At 44.0% G+C, this 24,815-nt stretch overlaps 1 protein-coding gene across 1 annotated transcript; it reads left to right on the forward strand.

Annotated features, from left to right (window-relative positions):
* Positions 1–309: 309 nt before the first annotated feature.
* Positions 310–22,830, forward strand: LOC121556880 (GATOR complex protein WDR59-like; the record flags this gene model as incomplete). Its single annotated transcript, XM_045220537.1, has 9 exons — positions 310–398; positions 1,182–1,298; positions 3,427–3,504; positions 3,884–4,041; positions 5,523–5,601; positions 11,411–11,543; positions 16,341–16,453; positions 18,509–18,673; positions 22,774–22,830. Coding segments are annotated over 9 exons (989 nt in total), but the record flags the coding sequence as incomplete, so codon positions are not given.
* Positions 22,831–24,815: the final 1,985 nt, after the last annotated feature.

The raw sequence follows: 24,815 nt of genomic DNA on the forward strand, positions 1-24,815 counted from the left end.
TCGTGTCTCTCTCTCTCTCTCTCTCTCTCTGTCTCTCTCTCTCTCTCTCTCTCTCTGTCTCTCTCTCTCTCTCTCTCTCTCTCTCTGTCTCTCTCTCTCTCTCTCTCTCTCTGTGTCTCTCTCTCTCTCTCTCTCTGTGTCTCTCTCTCTCTCTCTCTCTCTCTCTGTCTCTCTCTCTCTGTCTCTGTCTCTCTCTCTCTCTCTCTCTCTCTGTCTCTCTCTCTCTCTCTCTCTCTCTCTCTCTCTCTCTCCCTCTCTCTCTCTCTCTCTCCCTCTCTCTCTCCATCCCTCCTCCCTCTCCCCCTGTAGCGGGGGCATCCCAGGTGAAGTGGAACAAGCGTAATCAGTACCTTCTAGCCTCCAGTCATGATGGAGACGTTCGCATTTGGGACAAGAGGGTCAGTACCACACTATAACCTCTATAGGATCATCTGGGTCAGTACCACACTATAACCTCTATAGGATCATCTGGGTCAGTACCACACTATAACCTCTGGAGGATCAATGCTAAATGGTATACTGGTACACACTGACTAGTTGATCAGAGAGGAGTGGCAGAATGTTCAATGATCGTGGTTTTTGACACCTTAAGGAAAGATTTCATTTAAGATTGAAAATATTGAAATGCCCTCTGTAACATGTTCAGTGAGTGTCTCTGTAACATGTTCAGTGAGTGTCTCTGTAACATGTTCAGTGAGTGTCTGTGTAACATGTTCAGTGAGTGTCTGTGTAACATGTTCAGTGAGTGTCTCTGTAACATGTTCAGTGAGTGTCTCTGTAACATGTTCAGTGAGTGTCTCTGTAACGTGTTCAGTGAGTGTCTGTGTAACATGTTCAGTGAGTGTCTCTGTAACGTGTTCAGTGAGTGTCTGTGTAACATGTTCAGTGAGTGTCTCTGTAACGTGTTCAGTGAGTGTCTGTGTAACATGTTCAGTGAGTGTCTCTGTAACGTGTTCAGTGAGTGTCTGTGTAACATGTTCAGTGAGTGTCTCTGTAACATGTTCAGTGAGTGTCTCTGTAACGTGTTCAGTTAGTGTCCCTGTAACATGTTCAGTGAGTGTCTCTGTAACATGTTCAGTAAGTTTCTCTGTAACGTGTTCAGTGAGTGTCTGTGTAACGTGTTCAGTGAGTGTCTCTGTGTCTCGGTTTGTGTCTGATAGTCATGTGTATCTATTTCCCAGAAACCCAACACAGCTGTGGAGTATGTTGCAGCTCACCTGTCAAAGATCCATGGTCTGGACTGGCACCCTGACAACGAATACATCCTGGCAACGTCCAGTCAGGACAACTCAGTCAGGGTAAATGAACATGCATATCTTTCCCCAGAACGCCATAGCGACCGTAAAACTTCAATTAAACGAAGTCTCAAATAGCCCCCTGTCCCTTTTAATAGCTGGGGAACAGCACACATTTCATCAAATGAACGCCGGGTCTAAATCAATCGTTTTTAGAGGTTACCATACATTTCCATGAATTGTTTATGAGGTTTAATGTTTGATTTGTTACATTAAATAATTCCGTAATGACTCAAATTGTCAAACATCGGTTTTTATCGCATGTAATCAACTTCTAGCCATCTGCTGCTAACAGCTGATAACTGCTAACTGGCAAGTACAAAAACAGTCGACGTTCAGACCCCCAGAAATCGCCAGATCGCCCTCTAGTGGCGGAAGTAAGAACTGCCGAAAATGCACAGTCAAAGAGGATAATTAATTATTTTGTCAAGGAAAATATTTATATATATATTTTTTCAATAGAGGCATACTAAGACAAAAGAAACGTGACACAAGCTAGGTTTCCATCCAATAAGCGACAGATTTTAATATGAATATTCAAAAATCTGCATAAAAACAATCTGCATATTTTTTACCAGAGATGTTTCCATTAAACGGACTTGTTGCTGATAAAAGGCTGCGTGAGGACGTAGTGAACATAAAAATAACTTTTGCGGTTAAATTCCCATCTACCGAATTAAAAAATACTAGTTAAATGGTTTTCCATTGCATTTTCAACTCTACCGATGGTTTTCTCACAAAGAAATGTGCGTTATAATAATAATAATATGCCATTTAGCAGATGCTTTTATCCAAAGCGACTTACAGTCATGCGTGCATACATTTATTTTCTGTGTATGGGGTGGTCCCGGGGATCGAACCCACTACCTTGGCGTTACAAGCGCCGTGCTCTGCCAGCTGAGCTACAGAGGACCATTTATATATTATATATAGCGAGTGTGCCCTCTCTGGTCTTGGCACGTGCGCTCTCGCCAGCAGCTCGCAGGTACAGTGTGGGTATAGCCTACATGATGAGGTCATTATGGACAAAAGAGAGAGATTCTTTTTTACTTGTCAAAACGGCAGCCAAGCATCGATGATCACGTCACCAGAATAAGACCCTCGATATTTATTGGAAAGGAGCGTCAAGCTCATCACCTCGCACCTTCAACACCCTGTGATGTTCATCAAAACGTATTTAATCTGTAGTCTAAACAACATGGCTTTCCCGGACAAGTCCTAGTGGGAAACCACACAACACGTCATCCTGTGACTCCAATTTTACTTCGGTATGATGATGTTATTTATATCAATATTTGCGCATAAAAGCACTTCCACTGACGTTTCTCGCGTATTACATTTTAATCGACACAAAAAAAGATCCCACCTTGTCTAGCGTGTTTAGTGTTGTCGACATTTTGGAAAGTTTTTTTTCCGACAAATGTTCTGTTTCTATCACGGATTCAGCCGAGGATGCCCCTCCTCCTCCTCGCTCGGGCAGGCTTCGGCGTTTGTCGTCCCCGGAGTACTAGCTACTACCGATCTATGTTTCTGTGTTTGTCTTGTTTGGTCTTAATTGTGTACAGCTGTTTTCCAATGATGTTGTATCGTATTTCCCTATATAACACTCTGTCTTTCATTGTGTGGGATTGTTTTCGCCATTCGGCAGTAGCTTGTTGTGCGGGTTATTTTTCCTCCCTGGGTGGAGGATGTTTATACTCTGGTTACTTTCGAGTAAAGTACGTTTCCAGTTTGACTTCGTCCACCGCATTTCACGTACGCCTGTGACAGTTTCCACCAGGCCTGCCAGACTCTTTACTGGTATAACAGGGTTGGATGGAAACCTGGTTCCACTCCGTAAATGACAACACGTTAGTGCAGGAAATGAAGAAATGTATTACAATGCTGGAATTAAACAATGAACTATGCAAATGAGCTAAAAGCTGTGTGCATTAAGGAAATAGAGGCCTAGCTCAAATAGAGGCCTGTCTGTAAAAAAAAAAAAAAGCGCCTGTTGTGTTCATTGATTTTTTTAAAGCAAATAAACGCCTGGGCTATTAATTGAAGTTTTACGGTATGCGGGGATATTCACATAGTTATGATTCTCCCGTTGTACTTTATTACCGTGCCGTCCTTCAATCTCTCTGTGCAGTTCTGGGACTACAGACAGCCAAGGAAGTATCTGAACATCCTGTCCTGTCAGGTTCCAGTGTGGAAGGCCAGATATACAGTGAGTTGACTCTTCCTCTCACCAGTTCTCCTCATATGAAGAGTGGATATCTGCCTAAGTGTTAGGGATGTATTTCTGTCTATAATGGTGTGTGTGTGTGTGTGTGTGTGTGTGTGTGTGTGTGTGTGTGTGTGTGGCCGTGTGTGTGTGTGTGTGTGTGTGTGTGTGTGTGTGTGTGTGTGGCCGTGTGTGTGTGTGTGTGTGTCTGTGTGTGTGTGTGTGTGTCTGTGTGTGTGTGTGTGTGTGTGTGTGTGTGTGGCTGTGTGTGTGTGTGTGTGTGTGGCCGTGTGTGTGTGTGTGTGTGTGTGTGTGCTGTGTGTGTGTGTGTGTGTGTGTGTGTGTGTGTGTGTGTGTGTGTGCCGTGTGTGTGTGTGTGTAGCCCTTCTCCAATGGCCTGGTTACGGTGATGGTTCCCCAGCTGAGACGGGAGAACAGCTTGTTGCTATGGAGCACTCTGGACCTCAACAGCCCCGTTCACGCCTTCGTGGGACACGACGATGTGGTGCTGGAGTTCCAGTGGCGTCCTGCAGACAGAGGGTAACACCCCATTCTAGAATATAAGATAATATATCATATAATATAACTCTTTACCAGCCTCGGTGCCTGGATAATGTATCATATAATATAACTCTTTACCAGCCTCGGTGCCTGGATAATGTATCATATAATATAACTCTTTACCAGCCTCGGTGCCTGGATAATGTATCATATAATATAACTATTTACCAGCCTCGATGCCTGGATAATGTATCATATAATATAACTCTTTACCAGCCTCGGTGCCTGGATAATGTATCATATAATATAACTCTTTACCAGCCTCGGTGCCTGGATAATGTATCATATAATATAACTCTTTACCAGCCTCGGTGCCTGGATAATGTATCATATAATATAACTCTTTACCAGCCTCGGTGCCTGGATAATGTATCATATAATATAACTCTTTACCAGCCTCGGTGCCTGGATAATGTATCATATAATATAACTCTTTACCAGCCTCGGTGCCTGGATAATGTATCATATAATATAACTCTTTACCAGCCTCGGTGCCTGGATAATGTATCATATAATATAACTCTTTACCAGCCTCGATGCCTGGATAATGTATCATATAATATAACTCTTTACCAGCCTCGGTGCCTGGATAATGTATCATATAATATAACTCTTTACCAGCCTGGGTGCCTGACTTTATTCAAAGCAACTTATAGTAATGCATACATACATACATTTTGGTATTGTTGGACCCAGCGGGAATCGAACCCACAATCCTGATGTTGCAAACGTCCTGCTTTAACTGCAACTGAGCCACTCAGGACCTAACTGGACTAGCATCCAGGCTACCTCTTCCCCCACATCCACTCAGGACCTAACTGGACTAGCATCCAGGCTACCTCTTCCCCCACATCCACTCAGGACCTAACTGGACTAGCATCCAGGCTACCTCTTCCCCCACATCCACTCAGGACCTAACTGGACTAGCATCCAGGCTACCTCTCCCCCCACATCCACTCAGGACCTAACTGGACTAGCATCCAGGCTACCTCTTCCCCCACATCCACTCAGGACCTAACTGGACTAGCATCCAGGCTACCTCTCCCCCACATCCACTCAGGACCTAACTGGACTAGCATCCAGGCTACCTCTTCCCCCCACATCCACTCAGGACCTAACTGGACTAGCATCCAGGCTACCTCTCCCCCACATCCACTCAGGACCTAACTGGACTAGCATCCAGGCTACCTCTTCCCCCACATCCACTCAGGACCTAACTGGACTAGCATCCAGGCTACCTCTTCCCCCACATCCACTCAGGACCTAACTGGACTAGCATCCAGGCTACCTCTTCCCCCACATCCACTCAGGACCTAACTGGACTAGCATCCAGGCTACCTCTTCCCCCACATCCTGAACTGTCATCATGTCAATCCACCTGGTAATGAACCTGTGTTGTGTCTCATTCTCCGTAGAGGTCAGGCCCCTGATTCTCCTGTGTTGTTGTGTCTCCTACTAGCTTCTAAGGACTACCAGCTGGTGACCTTGTCCAGAGACCAGACTCTGAGGATATGGAGGCTGGATCCACAGCTACAGAAGGTGTGGAATGTGTCAAATCCAACATTATATTCAAATCTCTATGGGCCCTGGTGTCAAATCCAACATTATATTCAAATCTCTATGGGCCCTGGTGTCAAATCCAACATTATATTCAAATCTCTATGGGCCCTGGTGTCAAATCCAACATTATATTCAAATCTCTATGGGCCCTGGTGTCAAATCCAACATTATATTCAAATCTCTATGGGCCCTGGTGTCAAATCCAACATTATATTCAAATCTCTATGGGCCCTGGTGTCAAATCCAACATTATATTCAAATCTCTATGGGCCCTGGTGTCAAATCCAACATTATATTCAAATCTCTATGGGCCCTGGTGTCAAATCCAACATTATATTCAAATCTCTATGGGCCCTGGTGTCAAATCCAACATTATATTCAAATCTCTATGGGCCCTGGTGTCAAATCCAACATTATATTCAAATCTCTATGGGCCCTGGTGTCAAATCCAACATTATATTCAAATCTCTATGGGCCCTGGTGTCAAATCCAACATTATATTCAAATCTCTATGGGCCCTGGTGTCAAATCCAACATTATATTCAAATCTCTATGGGCCCTGGTGTCAAATCCAACATTATATTCAAATCTCTATGGGCCCTGGTGTCAAATCCAACATTATATTCAAATCTCTATGGGCCCTAAGTGTCAAATCCAACATTATATTCAAATCTCTATGGGCCCTGGTGTCAAATCCAACATTATATTCAAATCTCTATGGGCCCTGGTGTCAAATCCAACATTATATTCAAATCTCTATGGGCCCTGGTGTCAAATCCAACATTATATTCCAAATCTCTATGGGCCCTGGTGTCAAATCCAACATTATATTCAAATCTCTATGGGCCCTGGTGTCAAATCCAACATTATATTCAAATCTCTATGGGCCCTGGTGTCAAATCCAACATTATATTCAAATCTCTATGGGCCCTGGTGTCAAATCCAACATTATATTCAAATCTCTATGGGCCTGGTGTCAAATCCAACATTATATTCAAATCTCTATGGGCCCTGGTGTCAAATCCAACATTATATTCAAATCTCTATGGGCCCTGGTGTCAAATCCAACATTATATTCAAATCTCTATGGGCCCTGGTGTCAAATCCAACATTATATTCAAATCTCTATGGGCCCTGGTGTCAAATCCAACATTATATTCAAATCTCTATGGGCCCTGGTGTCAAATCCAACATTATATTCAAATCTCTATGGGCCCTGGTGTCAAATCCAACATTATATTCAAATCTCTATGGGCCCTGGTGTCAAATCCAACATTATATTCAAATCTCTATGGGCCCTGGTGTCAAATCCAACATTATATTCAAATCTCTATGGGCCCTGGTGTCAAATCCAACATTATATTCAAATCTCTATGGGCCCCTGGTGTCAAATCCAACATTATATTCAAATCTCTATGGGCCCTGGTGTCAAATCCAACATTATATTCAAATCTCTATGGGCCCTGGTGTCAAATCCAACATTATATTCAAATCTCTATGGGCCTGGTGTCAAATCCAACATTATATTCAAATCTCTATGGGCCCTGGTGTCAAATCCAACATTATATTCAAATCTCTTTGGGCCCTGGTGTCAAATCCAACATTATATTCAAATCTCTTTGGGCCCTGGTGTCAAATCCAACATTATATTCAAATCTCTTTGGGCCCTGGTGTCAAATCCAACATTATATTCAAATCTCTTTGGGCCCTGGTGTCAAATCCAACATTATATTCAAATCTCTTTGGGCCCTGGTGTCAAATCCAACATTATATTCAAATCTCTATAGGCCCTGGTGTCAAATCCAACATTATATTCAAATCTCTATGGGCCCTGGTGTCAAATCCAACATTATATTCAAATCTCTATGGGCCCTGGTGTCAAATCCAACATTATATTCAAATCTCTTTGGGCCCTGGTGTCAAATCCAACATTATATTCAAATCTCTTTGGGCCCTGGTGTCAAATCCAACATTATATTCAAATCTCTTTGGGCCCTGGTGTCAAATCCAACATTATATTCAAATCTCTTTGGGCCCTGGTGTCAAATCCAACATTATATTCAAATCTCTATGGGCCCTGGTGTCAAATCCAACATTATATTCAAATCTCTATGGGCCCTGGTGTCAAATCCAACATTATATTCAAATCTCTATGGGCCCTGGTGTCAAATCCAACATTATATTCAAATCTCTATGGGCCCTGGTGTCAAATCCAACATTATATTCAAATCTCTATGGGCCCTGGTGTCAAATCCAACATTATATTCAAATCTCTATGGGCCCTGGTGTCAAATCCAACATTATATTCAAATCTCTATGGGCCCTGGTGTCAAATCCAACATTATATTCAAATCTCTATGGGCCCTGGTGTCAAATCCAACATTATATTCAAATCTCTATGGGCCCTGGTGTCAAATCCAACATTATATTCAAATCTCTATGGGCCCTGGTGTCAAATCCAACATTATATTCAAATCTCTATGGGCCCTGGTGTCAAATCCAACATTATATTCAAATCTCTATGGGCCCTGGTGTCAAATCCAACATTATATTCAAATCTCTATGGGCCCTGGTGTCAAATCCAACATTATATTCAAATCTCTATGGGCCCTGGTGTCAAATCCAACATTATATTCAAATCTCTATGGGCCCTGGTGTCAAATCCAACATTATATTCAAATCTCTATGGGCCCTGGTGTCAAATCCAACATTATATTCAAATCTCTATGGGCCCTGGTGTCAAATCCAACATTATATTCAAATCTCTATGGGCCCTGGTGTCAAATCCAACATTATATTCAAATCTCTATGGGCCCTGGTGTCAAATCCAACATTATATTCAAATCTCTATGGGCCCTGGTGTCAAATCCAACATTATATTCAAATCTCTATGGGCCCTGGTGTCCAAATCCAACATTATATTCAAATCTCTTTGGGCCCTGGTGTCAAATCCAACATTATATTCAAATCTCTTTGGGCCCTGGTGTCAAATCCAACATTATATTCAAATCTCTTTGGGCCCTGGTGTCAAATCCAACATTATATTCAAATCTCTTTGGGCCCTGGTGTCAAATCCAACATTATATTCAAATCTCTTTGGGCCCTGGTGTCAAATCCAACATTATATTCAAATCTCTATGGGCCCTGGTGTCAAATCCAACATTATATTCCAAATCTCTATGGGCCCTGGTGTCAAATCCAACATTATATTCAAATCTCTATGGGCCCTGGTGTCAAATCCAACATTATATTCAAATCTCTATGGGCCCTGGTGTCAAATCCAACATTATATTCAAATCTCTATGGGCCCTGGTGTCAAATCCAACATTATATTCAAATCTCTATGGGCCCTGGTGTCAAATCCAACATTATATTCAAATCTCTATGGGCCCCAGTGTCAAATCCAACATTATATTCAAATCTCTATGGGCCCTGGTGTCAAATCCAACATTATATTCAAATCTCTATGGGCCCTGGTGTCAAATCCAACATTATATTCAAATCTCTATGGGCCCTGGTGTCAAATCCAACATTATATTCAAATCTCTATGGGCCCTGGTGTCAAATCCAACATTATATTCAAATCTCTATGGGCCCTGGTGTCAAATCCAACATTATATTCAAATCTCTATGGGCCCTGGTGTCAAATCCAACATTATATTCAAATCTCTATGGGCCCTGGTGTCAAATCCAACATTATATTCAAATCTCTATGGGCCCTGGTGTCAAATCCAACATTATATTCAAATCTCTATGGGCCCTGGTGTCAAATCCAACATTATATTCAAATCTCTATGGGCCCTGGTGTCAAATCCAACATTATATTCAAATCTCTATGGGCCCTGGTGTCAAATCCAACATTATATTCAAATCTCTATGGGCCCTGGTGTCAAATCCAACATTATATTCAAATCTCTATGGGCCCTAGTGTCAAATCCAACATTATATTCAAATCTCTATGGGCCCTGGTGTCAAATCCAACATTATATTCAAATCTCTATGGGCCCTGGTGTCAAATCCAACATTATATTCAAATCTCTTTGGGCCCTGGTGTCAAATCCAACATTATATTCAAATCTCTTTGGGCCCTGGTGTCCAAATCCAACATTATATTCAAATCTCTTTGGGCCCTGGTGTCAAATCCAACATTATATTCAAATCTCTTTGGGCCCTGGTGTCAAATCCAACATTATATTCAAATCTCTATGGGCCCTGGTGTCAAATCCAACATTATATTCAAATCTCTATGGGCCCTGGTGTCAAATCCAACATTATATTCAAATCTCTATGGGCCCTGGTGTCAAATCCAACATTATATTCAAATCTCTATGGGCCCTGGTGTCAAATCCAACATTATATTCAAATCTCTATGGGCCCTGGTGAAAAGTAGTGCAGTATTTTGGGAATAGGGTGTCATTTGGGACACACTCCATATTACATCTAACTTCTCCCTGTGTTTCCCTGTGTTTCCTGTGTTTCCCTGTGTTTCTCTGTGTTTCTCTGTGTTTCTCTGTGTTTCCCTGTGTTTCTCTGTGTTTCCCTGTGTTTCTCTGTGTTTCCCTGTGTTTCTCTGTGTTTCTCTGTGTTTCCCTGTGTTTCCCTGTGTTTCCCTGTGTTTCTCTGTGTTTCTCTGTGTTTCTCTGTGTTTCTCTGTGTTTCCCTGTGTTTCTCTGTGTTTCCCTGTGTTTCCCTGTGTTTCCCTGTGTTTCTCTGTGTTTCTCTGTGTTTCCCTGTGTTTCTCTGTGTTTCCCTGTGTTTCTCTGTGTTTCCCTGTGTTTCCCTGTGTTTATCTGTGTTTCTCTGTGTTTCTCTGTGTTTCTCTGTGTTTCCCTGTGTTTCCCTGTGTTTCTCTGTGTTTCCCTGTGTTTCCCTGTGTTTCTCTGTGTTTCCCTGTGTTTCCCTGTGTTTCCCTGTATTTCCCTGTATTTCTCTGTGTTCCCCTGTGTTTCCCTGTGTTTCTCTGTGTTTCTCTGTGTTTCCCTGTGTTCCCCTGTGTTTCTCTGTGTTTCTCTGTGTTTCTCTGTGTTTCTCTGTGTTTCCCTGTGTTTCTCTGTGTTTCCCTGTGTTTCTCTGTGTTTCCCTGTGTTTCTCTGTGTTTCTCTGTGTTTCTCTGTGTTTCCCTGTGTTTCCCTGTGTTTCTCTGTGTTTCTCTGTGTTTCCCTGTGTTTCCCTGTGTTTCTCTGTGTTTCCCTGTGTTTCCCTGTGTTTCTCTGTGTTTCTCTGTGTTTCCCTGTGTTTCCCTGTGTTTCTCTGTGTTTCTCTGTGTTTCCATGTGTTTCCCTGTGTTTCTCTGTGTTTCTCTGTGTTTCCCTGTGTTTCCCTGTGTTTCTCTGTGTTTCCCTGTGTTTCTCTGTGTTTCCCTGTGTTTCTCTGTGTTTTCTCTGTGTTTCCCTGTGTTTCTCTGTGTTTCTCTGTGTTTCCCCGTGTTTCTCTGTGTTTCTCTGTGTTTCCCTGTGTTTCTCTGTGTTTCCCTGTGTTTCCCTGTGTTTCTCTGTGTTTCTCTGTGTTTCTCTGTGTTTTCTCTGTTTCCCTGTGTTTCCCTGTGTTTCCCTGTGTTTCCCTGTGTTTCTCTGTGTTTCTCTGTGTTTCACTGTGTTTCCCTGTGTTTCCCTGTGTTTCCCTGTGTTTCTCTGTGTTTCTCTGTGTTTCCCTGTGTTTCCCTGTGTTTCTCTGTGTTTCCCTGTGTTTCCCTGTGTTTCTCTGTGTTTCCCTGTGTTTCCCTGTGTTTCTCTGTGTTTCCCTGTGTTTCTCTGTGTTTCTCTGTGTTTCTCTGTGTTTCTCTGTGTAGCTGTGTGCCAATGACTTGGTCGAGGATCTGATGGAGGGGATGAGCCTAACTGCAGAGTCAGAGAAGAGCCTTCCCTCTCAGGACCCTGAACCCACCATACACAGCTCTGGCCTGCCAGCTGAAGACCTGCAGGGTGAGGGAGACAGGGTGGGAGGTAGGGAGACAGGGTGGGAGGAGGGAGACAGGGGTGGGAGGGGAGACAGAGAGGGAGGAGGGAGGGAGGGAGGGAGAGAGGGTGGGTGGGGAGACAGAGAGGGAGGGAGAGAGGGTGGGAGGGAGGGAGACAGGGAGGGAGGGAGGGAGACAGGGTGGGAGGGAGGGAGACAGGGTGGGAGGGAGGAGACAGGGAGGGGTGGGAGGAGACAGGGAGGGAGGGGGGAGACAGGGTGGGAGGGAGGGAGACAGGGAGGGAGGGGGGAGACAGGGTGGGAGGAGACAGGGTGGGAGGGAGGGAGACAGGGTGGGAGGGAGACAGAGAGGGAGGGAGAGAGGGTGGGAGGGAGACAGAGAGGGAGGGAGAGAGGGTGGGTGGGAGACGGGGAGGGTGGGAGGGGCAGCACACACGCACGCACACGCACACATACAATATTAATTTAATTCGGTTTGGTGTTTGATTATAATTATATTATAATTATTATAAAATGTAATTGTCTTGTTTTTCTTAGACACTTACTCACCTATTCTGTTCTATTACCTTCTCAATCACCAGAATTATAGATGAAGCATCGGATGAAATTCAAATCTCCCTACCATAAATCAAAGCCAATATGACACCAATTGCGATTTTTTTGTTGTTGCAAATCAACATAATTGGAGGTAAAGAACACACTGCCTCGTCATGAGCCGTCCGTCCTGAGTTTTTAGAGTATCTCTTGCCCCTATCTGGCTCAAATTCTAGACGGCGGATTAAAACGAGACTATAGCGTCCATAAAGTGACCATTGGACATAAATGCTGGATTGACTAAGTTTGTAGGTGCAACAGTTTTATTAAATGTATAATGTATCGCTCTCACGTGCACATTCCCGTCTGTGAGGAAACAACGATGTGCTTCCTTAGTTGCATTTCTGACAATTCTAACGTTTCTTTAACCGAAAGGTCGCTGGTTCTAATCCCCGAGCCGACTAGGTGTAAAATCTGTCGATGTGCCCTTGAGCAAGGCACTTAACCCTAATTGCTCCTGTAATTCGCTCTGGATAAGAGCGTCTGCTAAATGACTAAAATGTAAATGTAAAATGTATATAGCTAGCTATATGGTGGTATTCAGGTTGAGGTTAATTGTTAAACACAAACAGATATTTTGATTAGCTAGGTAGCTAACTAGCTAACGTTAGCTTGCTTGTACAAAGTCCAAATAAAGCCAGCTAGCAAATGAATGTGGTTTAGTTTTGATTAGCTAGCTTATGTAACGTTATACCAGTCAGATGAGAGCTAACGTTGGCTAGGTAGCTAACCAACAAGCGAGGAAAGCTAGCTAGCTAGCTATCTACAGGTAAAAGTCAGTAAATTAGAATATTTTGAAAAACTTGATTTATTTCAGTAATTGCATTCAAAAGGTGTAACTTGTACATTATATTTATTCATTGCACACAGACTGATGCATTCAAATGTTTATTTCATTTAATTTTGATGATTTGAAGTGGCAACAAATGAAAATCCAAAATTCCGTGTGTCACAAAATTAGAATATTACTTAAAGCTAATACAAAAAAGGGATTTTTAGAAATGTTGGCCAACTGAAAAGTATGAAAATGAAAAATATGAGCATGTACAATACTCAATACTTGGTTGGAGCTCCTTTTGCCTCAATTACTGCATTAATGCGGCGTGGCATGGAGTCGATGAGTTTCTGGCACTGCTCAGGTGTTATGAGAGCCCAGGTTGCTCTGATAGTGGCCTTCAACTCTTCTGCGTTGTTGGGTCTGGCATTCTGCATCTTCCTTTTCACAATACCCCCACAGATTTTCTATGGGGCTAAGGTCAGGGAGTTGGCTGGCCAATTTAGAACAGGAAATACCATGGTCCGTAAACCAGGCACGGGTAGATTTTGCGCTGTGTGCAGGCGCCAAGTCCTGTTGGAACCTGAAATCTCCATCTCCATAGAGCAGGTCAGCAGCAGGAAGCATGAAGTGCTCTAAAACTTGCTGGTAGACGGCTGCGTTGACCCTGGATCTCAGGAAACAGAGTGGACCGACACCAGCAGATGACATGGCACCCCAAACCATCACTGATGGTGAAACTTTACACTAGACTTCAGGCAACGTGGATCCTGTGCCTCTCCTGTCTTCCTCCAGACTCTGGGACCTCGATTTCCAAAGGAAATGCAAAATTTGCTTTCGTCAGAAAACATGACTTTAGACCACTCAGCAGCAGTCCAGCTCTTTTTTTCCTTAGCCCAGGTGAGACGCTTTTCGCGCTGTTTCTTGGTCAACAGTGGCTTGACACGAGGTATGCGGCAGTTGAAACCCATGTCTTTCAAGCGTCTCTTGGTGGTGGATCTTGAAGCCCTGACTCCAGCAGCTGTCCACTCCTTGTGAATCTCCCCCACATTTTGAATGGGTTTTTTTTTTCACAATCTTGACTAGGCGCGGTGATCCCTATCGCTTGCACTTTTTTCTGACCACAGTTTTTCCTTCCCTTTGCCTCTCTATTAATGTGTTTGGACACAGAGCTCTGAGAACAGCCAGCTCTTCTGCAATAACCTTTTGTGTCTTTCCCTCCTTGTGCAATGTGTCGATGGTCGCCTTTTGGACAGCTGTCAAATCTGAAGTCTTCCCCATGTTTGTGTAGGCTTCAGAACTGGACTGAGAGACCATTTAAAGCCCTTTGCAGGTGTTTGAGTTAATCAGCTGATTAGTTTGTGGCACCAGGTGTCTTCAAATGTAACCCTTACACAATATTCTAATTTTGTGACACACGGAATTTTGGATTTTCATTTGTTGCCACTTCAAATCATCAAAATTAAATGAAATAAACATTTGAATGCATCAGTCTGTGTGCAATGAATAAATATAATGTACAAGTTACACCTTTTGAATGCAATTACTGAAATAAATCAAGTTTTTCAAAATATTCTAATTTACTGACTTTTACCTGTATATTATGCCAAGTAAGGTTTTTGACATAAGGCTGAAGTCATGTGTAAACTGATGATCTAGACACGTGTAATCGGAGCAAAAACAAATATGCACAAATAAACTAGCGAACGCCCTTGCCTGCTATGATAGCCAATTAACTTTAGCTAGCTAAGTAACCTTCGCTAACGTAAGACTAACGTTAGTTAACGTTTATGGCCAGTTCATGCACCACAATATATCATACTTTCTTACACAAAACATAACTAAAGTTAGTAACGTTAAGTTTAAAACCACCAAACGTTGGGAAGCTGCCATGCTAATCACGTTCATTTGCATTGCACAGACCATGCTACGGTAACGTTAAGACGAGGTAGCCAGATTTCAGACAGGACAAGCAAATCATCAAATCTAATTGTATTTGTCACATGCGCCGAATACAACAGGTGAAATGCTTACTTACAAGCCCTTAACCAACAACGCAGTTTGAAGAAAAGAGTTAAGAAAATATTTACTAAATAAACTAAAGTTTAAAAAAAAAAAGGAACAAAAAGTAACACAATAAAATAAGAATAACGAGGTTATATACAGGGGGTACCGGTACCGAGTCAATGTGCGGGGTACAGGTTAGTCCAGGTATTTGTACATGTAGGTAGGGGTAAAGTGACTATTCATAGATAATAAACAGTGAGTAGCAGCAGTGTAAAAACTAAGTTAGCTACGCTACATTTCCTCGACTAAGAACAACCAAGACCACAACACAAACCATAGCCGAGAAAACAAATTGCTTTGCTAAGAAACAGTGAGTTAGCTCTGTTGAACCGCATGTAGTAAACGGTTGAACCCCAAAACGCACATGGAAACAGAACCTCAGTGGTGCAGGCTGACCAGACCGACAGCGTCACTGTTTCAAACACGTGTCCAATTCTTTACATTTTATCATCCAAATGTGTGCTGACTGATCAACACAGTGTCAAATTACTTTTCGGTGTGTTTACAGAAAATCTGAAATCGCCATTCACAAGTAAAATGTCGTCTCCACACGCTGCACCAGGCTAAAACAACAACAGAATCCTTGCTTGCTGTGTGCCAGCCTGATAACATAGTCAATGTAAATCTGGGACACTGAAATTAGACAGGAGGTTACTTAAAGGCGAATTTTCCTATTTCTGAAGTAAATCTCTATTTTTTTATGTAAATGGAAAGTAATAGAAGGGTCCAGATACTTTTTTGTGTGATTTGGCTTGTTTTTGAGAAACTTACCCCAGCTGTGATTCACTTCCTGGTTGTGCTGTATCAGGGCACGCAAAAGACCTGAACAAAACCCCCTGATCCATCCTTTTAGAAACGGACACACTCTCAGTATAGTGATGGAGGTCTATTAATGTGGTCCACCTTCTCCTCCCTCCTCTGCTGAAGACTTTGTCAGACACTTTGAAAAGAAAGTTGACAACATCTGCTCCTCATTCACTCAGCCCCCCCCCCATTTAAACAGTAACCTGACTAGTAGAACAGAGGAATGTGTTGTCTCTCTCTCTCTCTCTCTCTCTCTCTCTCTCTCTCTCTCTCTCTCTCTCTCTCTCTCTCTCTCTCTCTCTCTCTCTCCTCTCTCGCTTCTCTCGCTCTCTCGCTCTCTCGCTCTCCTCTCTCGCTCTCTGCTTGCTCTCTCGCTCTCTCGCTCTCTCGCTCTCTCGCTCCCTCGCCTCTCTCTCTCTCTCTCTCTCTCTCTCTCTCTCTCTCTCTCTCTCTCTCTCTCTCTCTCTCTCTCTCTCTCTCTCTCTCTCTCTCTCTCTCTCTCTCTCTCTCTCACTCTCACTCTCTCTCTCTCTCTCTCTCACATTCTCACACTCTCTCCCAGACCAGGATGGTGCTCTGACCTCCAGTGGTAGAGATGACCCGTCTGCTCTGCCCCAGACCCTGCAACAGGAGTTCTCTCTGGTCAACCTGCAGATCAGGAACGTCAACGTGGAGGTGAGCTTATAACTCCTAATGACGTCTCCTGATGACAGTCTTATGACTGCTTATAACTCCTGATGACATCTCATATGACAGTCTTATGACTGCTTATAGCTCCTGATGACATCTCCTATGACAGTCTTATGACTGCTTATAGCTCCTGATGACATCTCATATGACAGTCTTATGACAGCTTATAGCTCCTGATGATGCTATGTCACTCCTCTTATGACAGTTTATAACGCCTAATGACATTGCTATGTCAGTTATTTAAAACAGGTTATAACTCCTAATGATATTTGCTATGTCAGTCTTATGACAGGTTATGACTCCTAATGACATCTGCTATGTCAGTCTTAAGATCGGTTAAAACTCCTAATGACACTTGCTGTGTCCGTCTTACGACATCTTATGACATTGTTATGTAGGCTTTATGACTGTGGGTCCAAATAAAGCGTAGCTAGTTTTCTCCCACATGCAGCTGGACCAGAAAGACCACTACACTCTTCATACCATTAGAATGGCTTTATTATGGTGGCATCACTACACTCTTCATACCATTAGAATGGCTTTTATTATGGTGGCATCACTACACTCTTCATACCATTAGAATGGCTTTATTATGGTGGCATCACTACACTCTTCATACCATTAGAATGGCTTTATTATGGTGTCATCACTACACTCTTCATACCATTAGAATGGCTTTATTATGGTGTCATCACTACACTCTTCATACCATTAGAATGGCTTTATTATGGTGGCATCACTACACTCTTCATACCATTAGAATGGCTTTATTATGGTGTCATCACTACACTCTTCATACCATTAGAATGGCTTTATTATGGTGTCATCACTACACTCTTCATACCATTAGAATGGCTTTATTATGGTGTCATCACTACACTCTTCATACCATTAGAATGGCTTTATTATGGTGGCATCACTACACTCTTCATACCATTAGAATGGCTTTATTATGGTGGCATCACTACACTCTTCATACCATTAGAATGGCTTTATTATGGTGTCATCACTACACTCTTCATACCATTAGAATGGCTTTATTATGGTGGCATCACTACACTCTTCATACCATTAGAATGGCTTTATTATGGTGGCATCACTACACTCTTCATACCATTAGAATGGCTTTATTATGGTGTCATCACTACACTCTTCATACCATTAGAATGGCTTTATTATGGTGGCATCACTACACCTCTTCATACCATTAGAATGGCTTTATTATGGTGTCATCACTACACTCTTCATACCATTAGAATGGCTTTATTATGGTGGCATCACTACACTCTTCATACCATTAGAAAGGCTTTATTATGGTGGCATCACTACACTCTTCATACCATTAGAAAGGCTTTATTGTGGTGGCATCACTACACTCTTCATACCATTAGAAAGGCTTTATTATGGGGCATCACTACACTCTTCATACCATTAGAAAGGCTTTATTATGGTGGCATCACTACACTCTTCATACCATTAGAATGGCTTTATTATGGTGGCATCACTACACTCTTCATACCATTAGAATGGCTTTATTATGGTGGCATCACTACACTCTTCATACCATTAGAAAGGCTTTATTATGGTGGCATCACTACACTCTTCATACCATTAGAATGGCTTTATTATGGTGGCATCACTACACTCTTCATACCATTAGAATGGCTTTATTATGGTGGCATCACTACACTCTTCATACCATTAGAATGGCTTTATTATTGTGGCATCACTACACTCTTCATACCATTAGAAAGGCTTTATTATGGTGGCATCACTACACTCTTCATACCATTAGAATGGCTTTATTATGGTGGCATCACTACACTCTTCATACCATTAGAATGGCTTTATTATGGTGGCATCACTACACTCTTCATACCATTAGAAAGGCTTTATTATGGTGTCATGTTCAATAGAACAAAATCTACCAAACTCTGACACGGCGTCACTTTGTGTCCCAGCGTTGTTTCCTGCTTCCCATCTTTCTTTGTTCTACGAACTACCAATGTGGTTTTGTGGTGTGATTGTTTGGGACTCTAGATGGATGCGGTGAACCGTAGCTGTGTGGTGTCGGCCCTGTTCGGGACCAACCAGGTCCACCTGGTGGTGAAGTTCCCTTCTCACTACCCCAACAACGCTGCTCCGTCCTTCCAGTTCATCTCCCCTACCACCATCCCCATCGCCATGAGGACCAAGATACAGAAGGTAACCGTGTGTGTGTATCACATCTGTGGGTGCTAGTGTCTCTGTGTGTGTGTGTGTGTGTCTGTGTGTGTGTGTGTGTGTATCACGTCTGTGTCTGTGTCTGTGTGTGTGTGTGTGTGTGTGTGTGTGTGTGTGTGTGTGTGTGTGTGTGTGTGTGTGTGTGTGTGTGTGTATCACGTCTGTGTGTGTGTGTGTGTGTGTGTGTGTGTGTGTGTGTATCACGTCTGTGTCTGTGTGTGTGTGTATCACGTGTGTGTGTGTGTGTGTGTGTGTGTGTGTGTGTGTGTATCACATCTGTGGGTGCTAGTGTCTCTGTGTGTGTGTGTGTGTGTCTGTGTGTGTGTGTGTGTGTGTATCACGTCTGTGTCTGTGTCTGTGTGTGTGTGTGTGTGTGTGTGTGTGTGTGTGTGTGTGTGTGTGTGTGTGTGTGTGTGTGTGTGTGTATCACGTCTGTGTCTGTGTCTGTGTCTGTGTGTGTGTGTGTGTGTGTGTGTGTGTGTGTGTGTGTGTGTGTATCACGTCTGTGTCTGTGTGTGTGTGTATCAAATCAAATCAAATCAAATCAAATCAAATTTTATTGGTCACATGCGCCGAATACAACAAGTGCAGACATTACAGTGAAATGCTTACTTACAGCCCTTAACCAACAGTGCGTTTATTTTAAACAAAAAAGTAAGAATAAAACAACAAACAAAAAAAAAAGTGTTGAGAAAAACAAAGAGCAGAAGTAAAATAAAAGTGACAGTAGGGAGGCTATATATACAGGGGGGTAACGGTGCAGAGTCAATGTGCGGGGGCACCGGCTAGTTGAGGTAGTTGAGGTAATATGTACATGTGGGTAGAGTTAAAGTGACTATGCATAAATACTTAACAGAGTAGCAGCAGCGTAAAAAGGATGGGGTGGGGGCAGTGCAAATAGTCCGTGTAGCCTGATTAGCTGTTCAGAGTCTTATGGCTTTGGTAGAAGCTGTTGAGAAGTCTTTTGGACCTAGACTTGGCACTCGGTACCGCATTGCCGTGCGGTAGCAGAGAGAACAGTCTATGACTAGGGTGGCTGGAGTCTTTGACAGTTTTGAGGGCCTTCCTCTGACACCGCCTGGTATAGAGGTCTTGGATGGCAGGGAGCTTTGCCCCAGTGATGTACTGGGCCGTACGCACTACCCTCTGTAGTGCCTTGCGGTCAGAGGCCAAGCAGTTGCCATACCAGGCGGTGATGCAACCAGTCAGGATGCTCCTCGATGGTGCAGCTGTAGAATTTTTTTGAGGATCTGAGGACCCATGCCAAATCTTTTTAGTCTCCTGAGGGGAGATAGGCTTTGTCGTGCCCTCTTCACGACTGTCTTGGTGTGCTTGGACCATGATAGTTCGTTGGTGATGTGGACACCAAGGAACTTGAAGCTCTCAACCTGTTCCACTACAGCCCCGTCGATGAGAATGGGGGCGTGCTCAGTCCTCTTTTTTTTTCCTGTAGTCCACAATCATCTCCTTTGTCTTGGTCACGTTGAGGGAGAGGTTGTTGTCCTGGCACCACACGGCCAGATCTCTGACCTCCTCCCTATAGGCTGTCTCATCGTTGTCGGTGATCAGGCCTACCACTGTTGTGTCGTCGGCAAACTTAATGATGGTGTTGGAGTCGTGCCTGTGCCATGCAGTCATGGGTGAACAGAGAGTACAGGAGGGGACTGAGCACGCACCCCTGAGGGGCCCCGTGTTGAGGATCAGTGTGGCAGATGTGTTGTTACCTACCCTTACCACCTGGGGGCGGCCGTCAGGAAGTCCAGGATCCAGTTGCAGAGGGAGGTGTTTAGTCCCAGGATCCTTAGCTTAGTGATGAGCTTAGAGGGCACTATGGTGTTGAATGCTGAGCTGTAGTCAATGAATAGCATTCTCACGTAGGTGTTCCTCTTGTCCAGGTGGGAAAGGGCAGTGTGGGTGCGATAGAGATTCATCATCTGTGGATCTGTTGGGCGGTATGCAAATTGGAGTGGGTCTAGGGTTTCTGGGATTATGCTGTTGATGTGGAGCCATGACCAGTCTTTCAAAGCACTTCATGGCTACAGGCGTCAGTGCCACGGGTCGGTAGTCATTTAGGCAGGTTATCTTAGAGTTCTTGGGCACGGGGACTATGGTGGTCTGCTTGAAACATGTTGGTATTACAGACTCGGTCAGGGACATGTTGAAAATGTCAGTGAAGACACTTGCCAGTTGGTCAGCACATGCCGGAGTACACGCCCTGGTAATCCGTCTGGCCCAGCGGCCTTGTGAATGTTGACTTGCTTAAAAGTCTTACTCACATCGGCTACGGAGAGCGTGATCACATAGTCGTCCGGAACAGCTGGTGCTCTCATGCATGCTTCAGTGTTGCTTGCCTCAAGCGAGCATAGAAGTGGTTTAGCTTCGTCTGGTAGGCTTGTGTCACTGGGCAGCTCAGCGGCTGTGCCCTTTGTGGTCTGTAATAGTTTTAAGCCCTGCCACATCCGACGAAGCGTCAGAGCCAGTGTAGTATGATTCAATCTTAGACCTGTATTGACTCTTTGCCTGTTTGATGGTTCGTCGGAGTCATAGCGGGATTTCTTATAAGCTTCCGGGTTAGAGTCCCGTTCCTTGAAAGCGGCAGCTCTACCCTTTAGCTCAGTGCGGATGTTGCCTGTAATCCATGGCTTCTGGTTGGGGTATGTACGTACGGTCACTGTGGGGGACGACATCATCGATGCACTTATTGATGAAGCCAGTGACTGATGTGGTGTACTCCTCAATGCTGTCTGAAGAATCCCGGAACATGTTCCAGTCTGTGCTAGCAAAACAGTCCTGTAGCTTGGCATCTGCGTCATCTGACCACTTTTTATTAACGAATCACTGGTGCTTCCTGCTTCAGTTTTTGCTTATAAGCAGGAATCAGGAGGATAGAGTTATGGTCAGATTTGCCAAATGGAGGGCGAGGGGAGAGCTTGTGTATGCGCGTCTCTGTGTGTGGAGTAAAGGTGGTCTAGAGTTTTTTTCCCTCTGGTTGCACATTTGACATGCTGGTAGAAATTAGGTAGAACGGATTTAAGTTTCCCTGCATTAAAGTCCCGGCCACTAGGAGGCTGCATCTGGATGAGCGTTTTCCTGTTGATTAATGCGCCTTGTACAACTCATTCAGTGCAATCTTAATGCCAGCATTGGTTTGTGGTGGTAAATAGACAGCTATGAAAAAATATAGCTGAAAACTCTCTTGGTAAATAGTGTGGTCTACAGCTTATCATGAGATACTCTACCTAGGCGAGCAAAACCTCGAGACTTCTTAGTATTTGATTTTGTACACCAGCTGTTTGTTTACAAATATACAGAGAGACCCCACCTTTGTCTTACCGGAGCCAGCCGTTCTGTCCTGCCGATGTAGCGTGTAGCCTGCTAGCTGAATGGTTATCATTGTTGTCGTTCAGCCACGACTCGTGAAACATAAGATATTACAGTTTTTAATGTCCCGTTGGTAGGATAACCGTAATCTTAAATCGTCAATTTTATTCTCAAAAGATTGAACGTTGGCTAATAGTATTGATGGGAGAGGCAGTTTACTCGCTCGCCGTCGGATCCTACAAGGCACCCCGACCTACGTCCACGATATCTCCGTCCTCTTCCTCAGGCGAATGACGGGGATCTGGGCCTTGCCGGGTGTCTGTGAGAATATCCTTCGGCGTCCACTCGTTGAAGAAAAAGTCTTCGTCCAATGCGAGGTGAGTAATCGCGCTGTCCTGATATCCAGAAGCTCTTTTTGGTTATAAGAGACGATGGCATAAACATTATGTACAAAATAAATTACAAATAACGCGGAAAAAAACACACATAATAGTACAATTGGTTAGAGGGCTGTAAAAGCGTTGCCATCTTCTCCGCGCTATTGGTCATTCACGTGTGTGTGTGTGTGTGTGTGTGTGTATCACGTCTGTGTGTGTGTGTGTGTGTGTGTGTGTGTATCACGTCTGTGTGTGTGTGTGTGTGTGTGTGTGTGTGTATCACGTGTGTGTGTGTGTGTATCACGTCTGTGTGTGTGTGTGTGTATCACGTCTGTGTGTGTGTGAGCCGCTCTCTCTCCTCACGGTGGGATCTTCTCTGTGTAGATCCTGACCGACACGTCACTGCAGAAGGTCAAGAGGAATCAGAAACTGCCTGGAACCGTACAGTCAGACAGCTGGTGTCCTGTCTAGAGTCGTACATGGTGAGAACAGACAGCTGGTGTCCTGTCTAGAGTCCTACATGGTGAGAACAGACAGCTGGTGTCCTGTCTAGGAGTCCTACATGGTGAGAACAGACAGCTGGTGTCCTGTCTAGAGTCCTACATGGTGAGAACAGACAGCTGGTGTCCTGTCTAGAGTCGTACATGGTGAGAACAGACAGCTGGTGTCCTGTCTAGAGTCCCTACATGGTGAGAACAGGACAGCTGGTGTCCTGTCTAGAGTCGTACATGGTGAGAACAGACAGCTGGTGTCCTGTCTAGAGTCGTACATGGTGAGAACAGACAGCTGGTGTCCTGTCTAGAGTCGTACATGGTGAGAACAGGCAGCTGGTGTCCTGTCTAGAGTCGTACATGGTGAGAACAGGCAGCTGGTGTCCTGTCTAGAGTCGTACATGGTGAGAACAGACAGCTGGTGTCCTGTCTAGAGTCCCCATGGTGAGAACAGACAGCTGGTGTCCTGTCTAGAGTCGTACATGGTGAGAACAGACAGCTGGTGTCCTGTCTAGAGTCGTACATGGTGAGAACAGGCAGCTGGTGTCCTGTCTAGAGTCGTACATGGTGAGAACAGACAGCTGGTGTCCTGTCTAGAGTCGTACATGGTGAGAACAGACAGCTGGTGTCCTGTCTAGTCGTACATGGTGAGAACAGGCAGCTGGTGTCCTGTCTAGCGTACATGGTGAGAACAGACAGCTGGTGTCCTGTCTCGAGAGTCGTACATGGTGAGAACAGACAGCTGGTGCTCCTGTCTAGTCGTACATGGTGAGGTAACAGACAGCTGGTGTCCTGTCTAGGAGTCGTACATGGTGAGAACAGACAGCTGGTGTCCTGTCTAGTCGTACATGGTGAGAACAGACAGCTGGTGTCCTGTCTAGAGTCGTACATGGTGAGAACAGACAGCTGGTGTCCTGTCTAGAGTCGTACATGGTGAGAACAGACAGCTGGTGTCCTGTCTAGAGTCCTACATGGTGAGAAACACACAGTTTAAATACTTTATCCACACATCACATGTGGCCCCGTGTAGCTCAGTTGGTAGATCATGGCGTTTGCAACGCCAGGGTTGTGGGTTCGATTCCCACAGGGGGCCAGTATGAAAAAATGTATGCACTCACTAACTGTAAGTCGCTCTGGATAAGAGCGTCTGCTAAAATGACTAAAATGTAAATGTAAATCACATCAAGAAAGATTCAAACATTTCAAAGTTCTTGGATACAAGGACACTCATGGACAATGCTCCCTCTAATCTGTGCACGTGCACGGCCACGTGCCTCCTCCGGGAGAAATGCCAATGCCGCACAGAGACGCAAGAGATTGAACTTCACTGAGTTCCCCCAATTAGTTTACTCTGTATAGATCAATGTTTTTTTTTCTGTGATCGAATCAATATTATATCAACCCCTTTTCAAAGCAACAAACCAAAACAAATCTAACGTTGCAAGATTGAGTGTGTGATGTTGTTGGAGGCAGAGCCGGAGCGCCACGGAGGAGAATTCTATTGACGGGGGTAGCCCACGAGCGGGTCTTTCAATCACCCACCAGTGAAAACGCTTTTCAGATCAGTTCAGAGTGCTAGTTAGCGAGTTATTAGCCCAGTTATAGAGAAGTACCGGTCGGCAATGGGGAGTTACTGCTTCCTTAAAGAGCACAATACGTGTAGGCCACATTTCAAGCTGTCTTTAAAAAGCCAGTCAGGTAAAAAGCGTATGTCTTTCTTAATTAAAGGGGCAGTGTTGTATTTTTAGGCAGGCTTGAATATGCAAATACGCCAATAGGCAGCAGGGTAGCCTACATTGTCTAATTCTCTGTATGGTAATAATGCATTTTATTTTGTAAAGTGGTTTCTTGCATCGATACAACACAATACAATGTAATTTACAGTCACCTATTTGGCCCTGGTGTTACAGACCAAGTAAAAAATCATTAATTAAT

The sequence above is a fragment of the Coregonus clupeaformis genome, unplaced genomic scaffold, assembly GCF_020615455.1.
Source record: "Coregonus clupeaformis isolate EN_2021a unplaced genomic scaffold, ASM2061545v1 scaf4208, whole genome shotgun sequence".
Classification (NCBI taxonomy): Eukaryota; Metazoa; Chordata; class Actinopteri; order Salmoniformes; family Salmonidae; genus Coregonus; species Coregonus clupeaformis.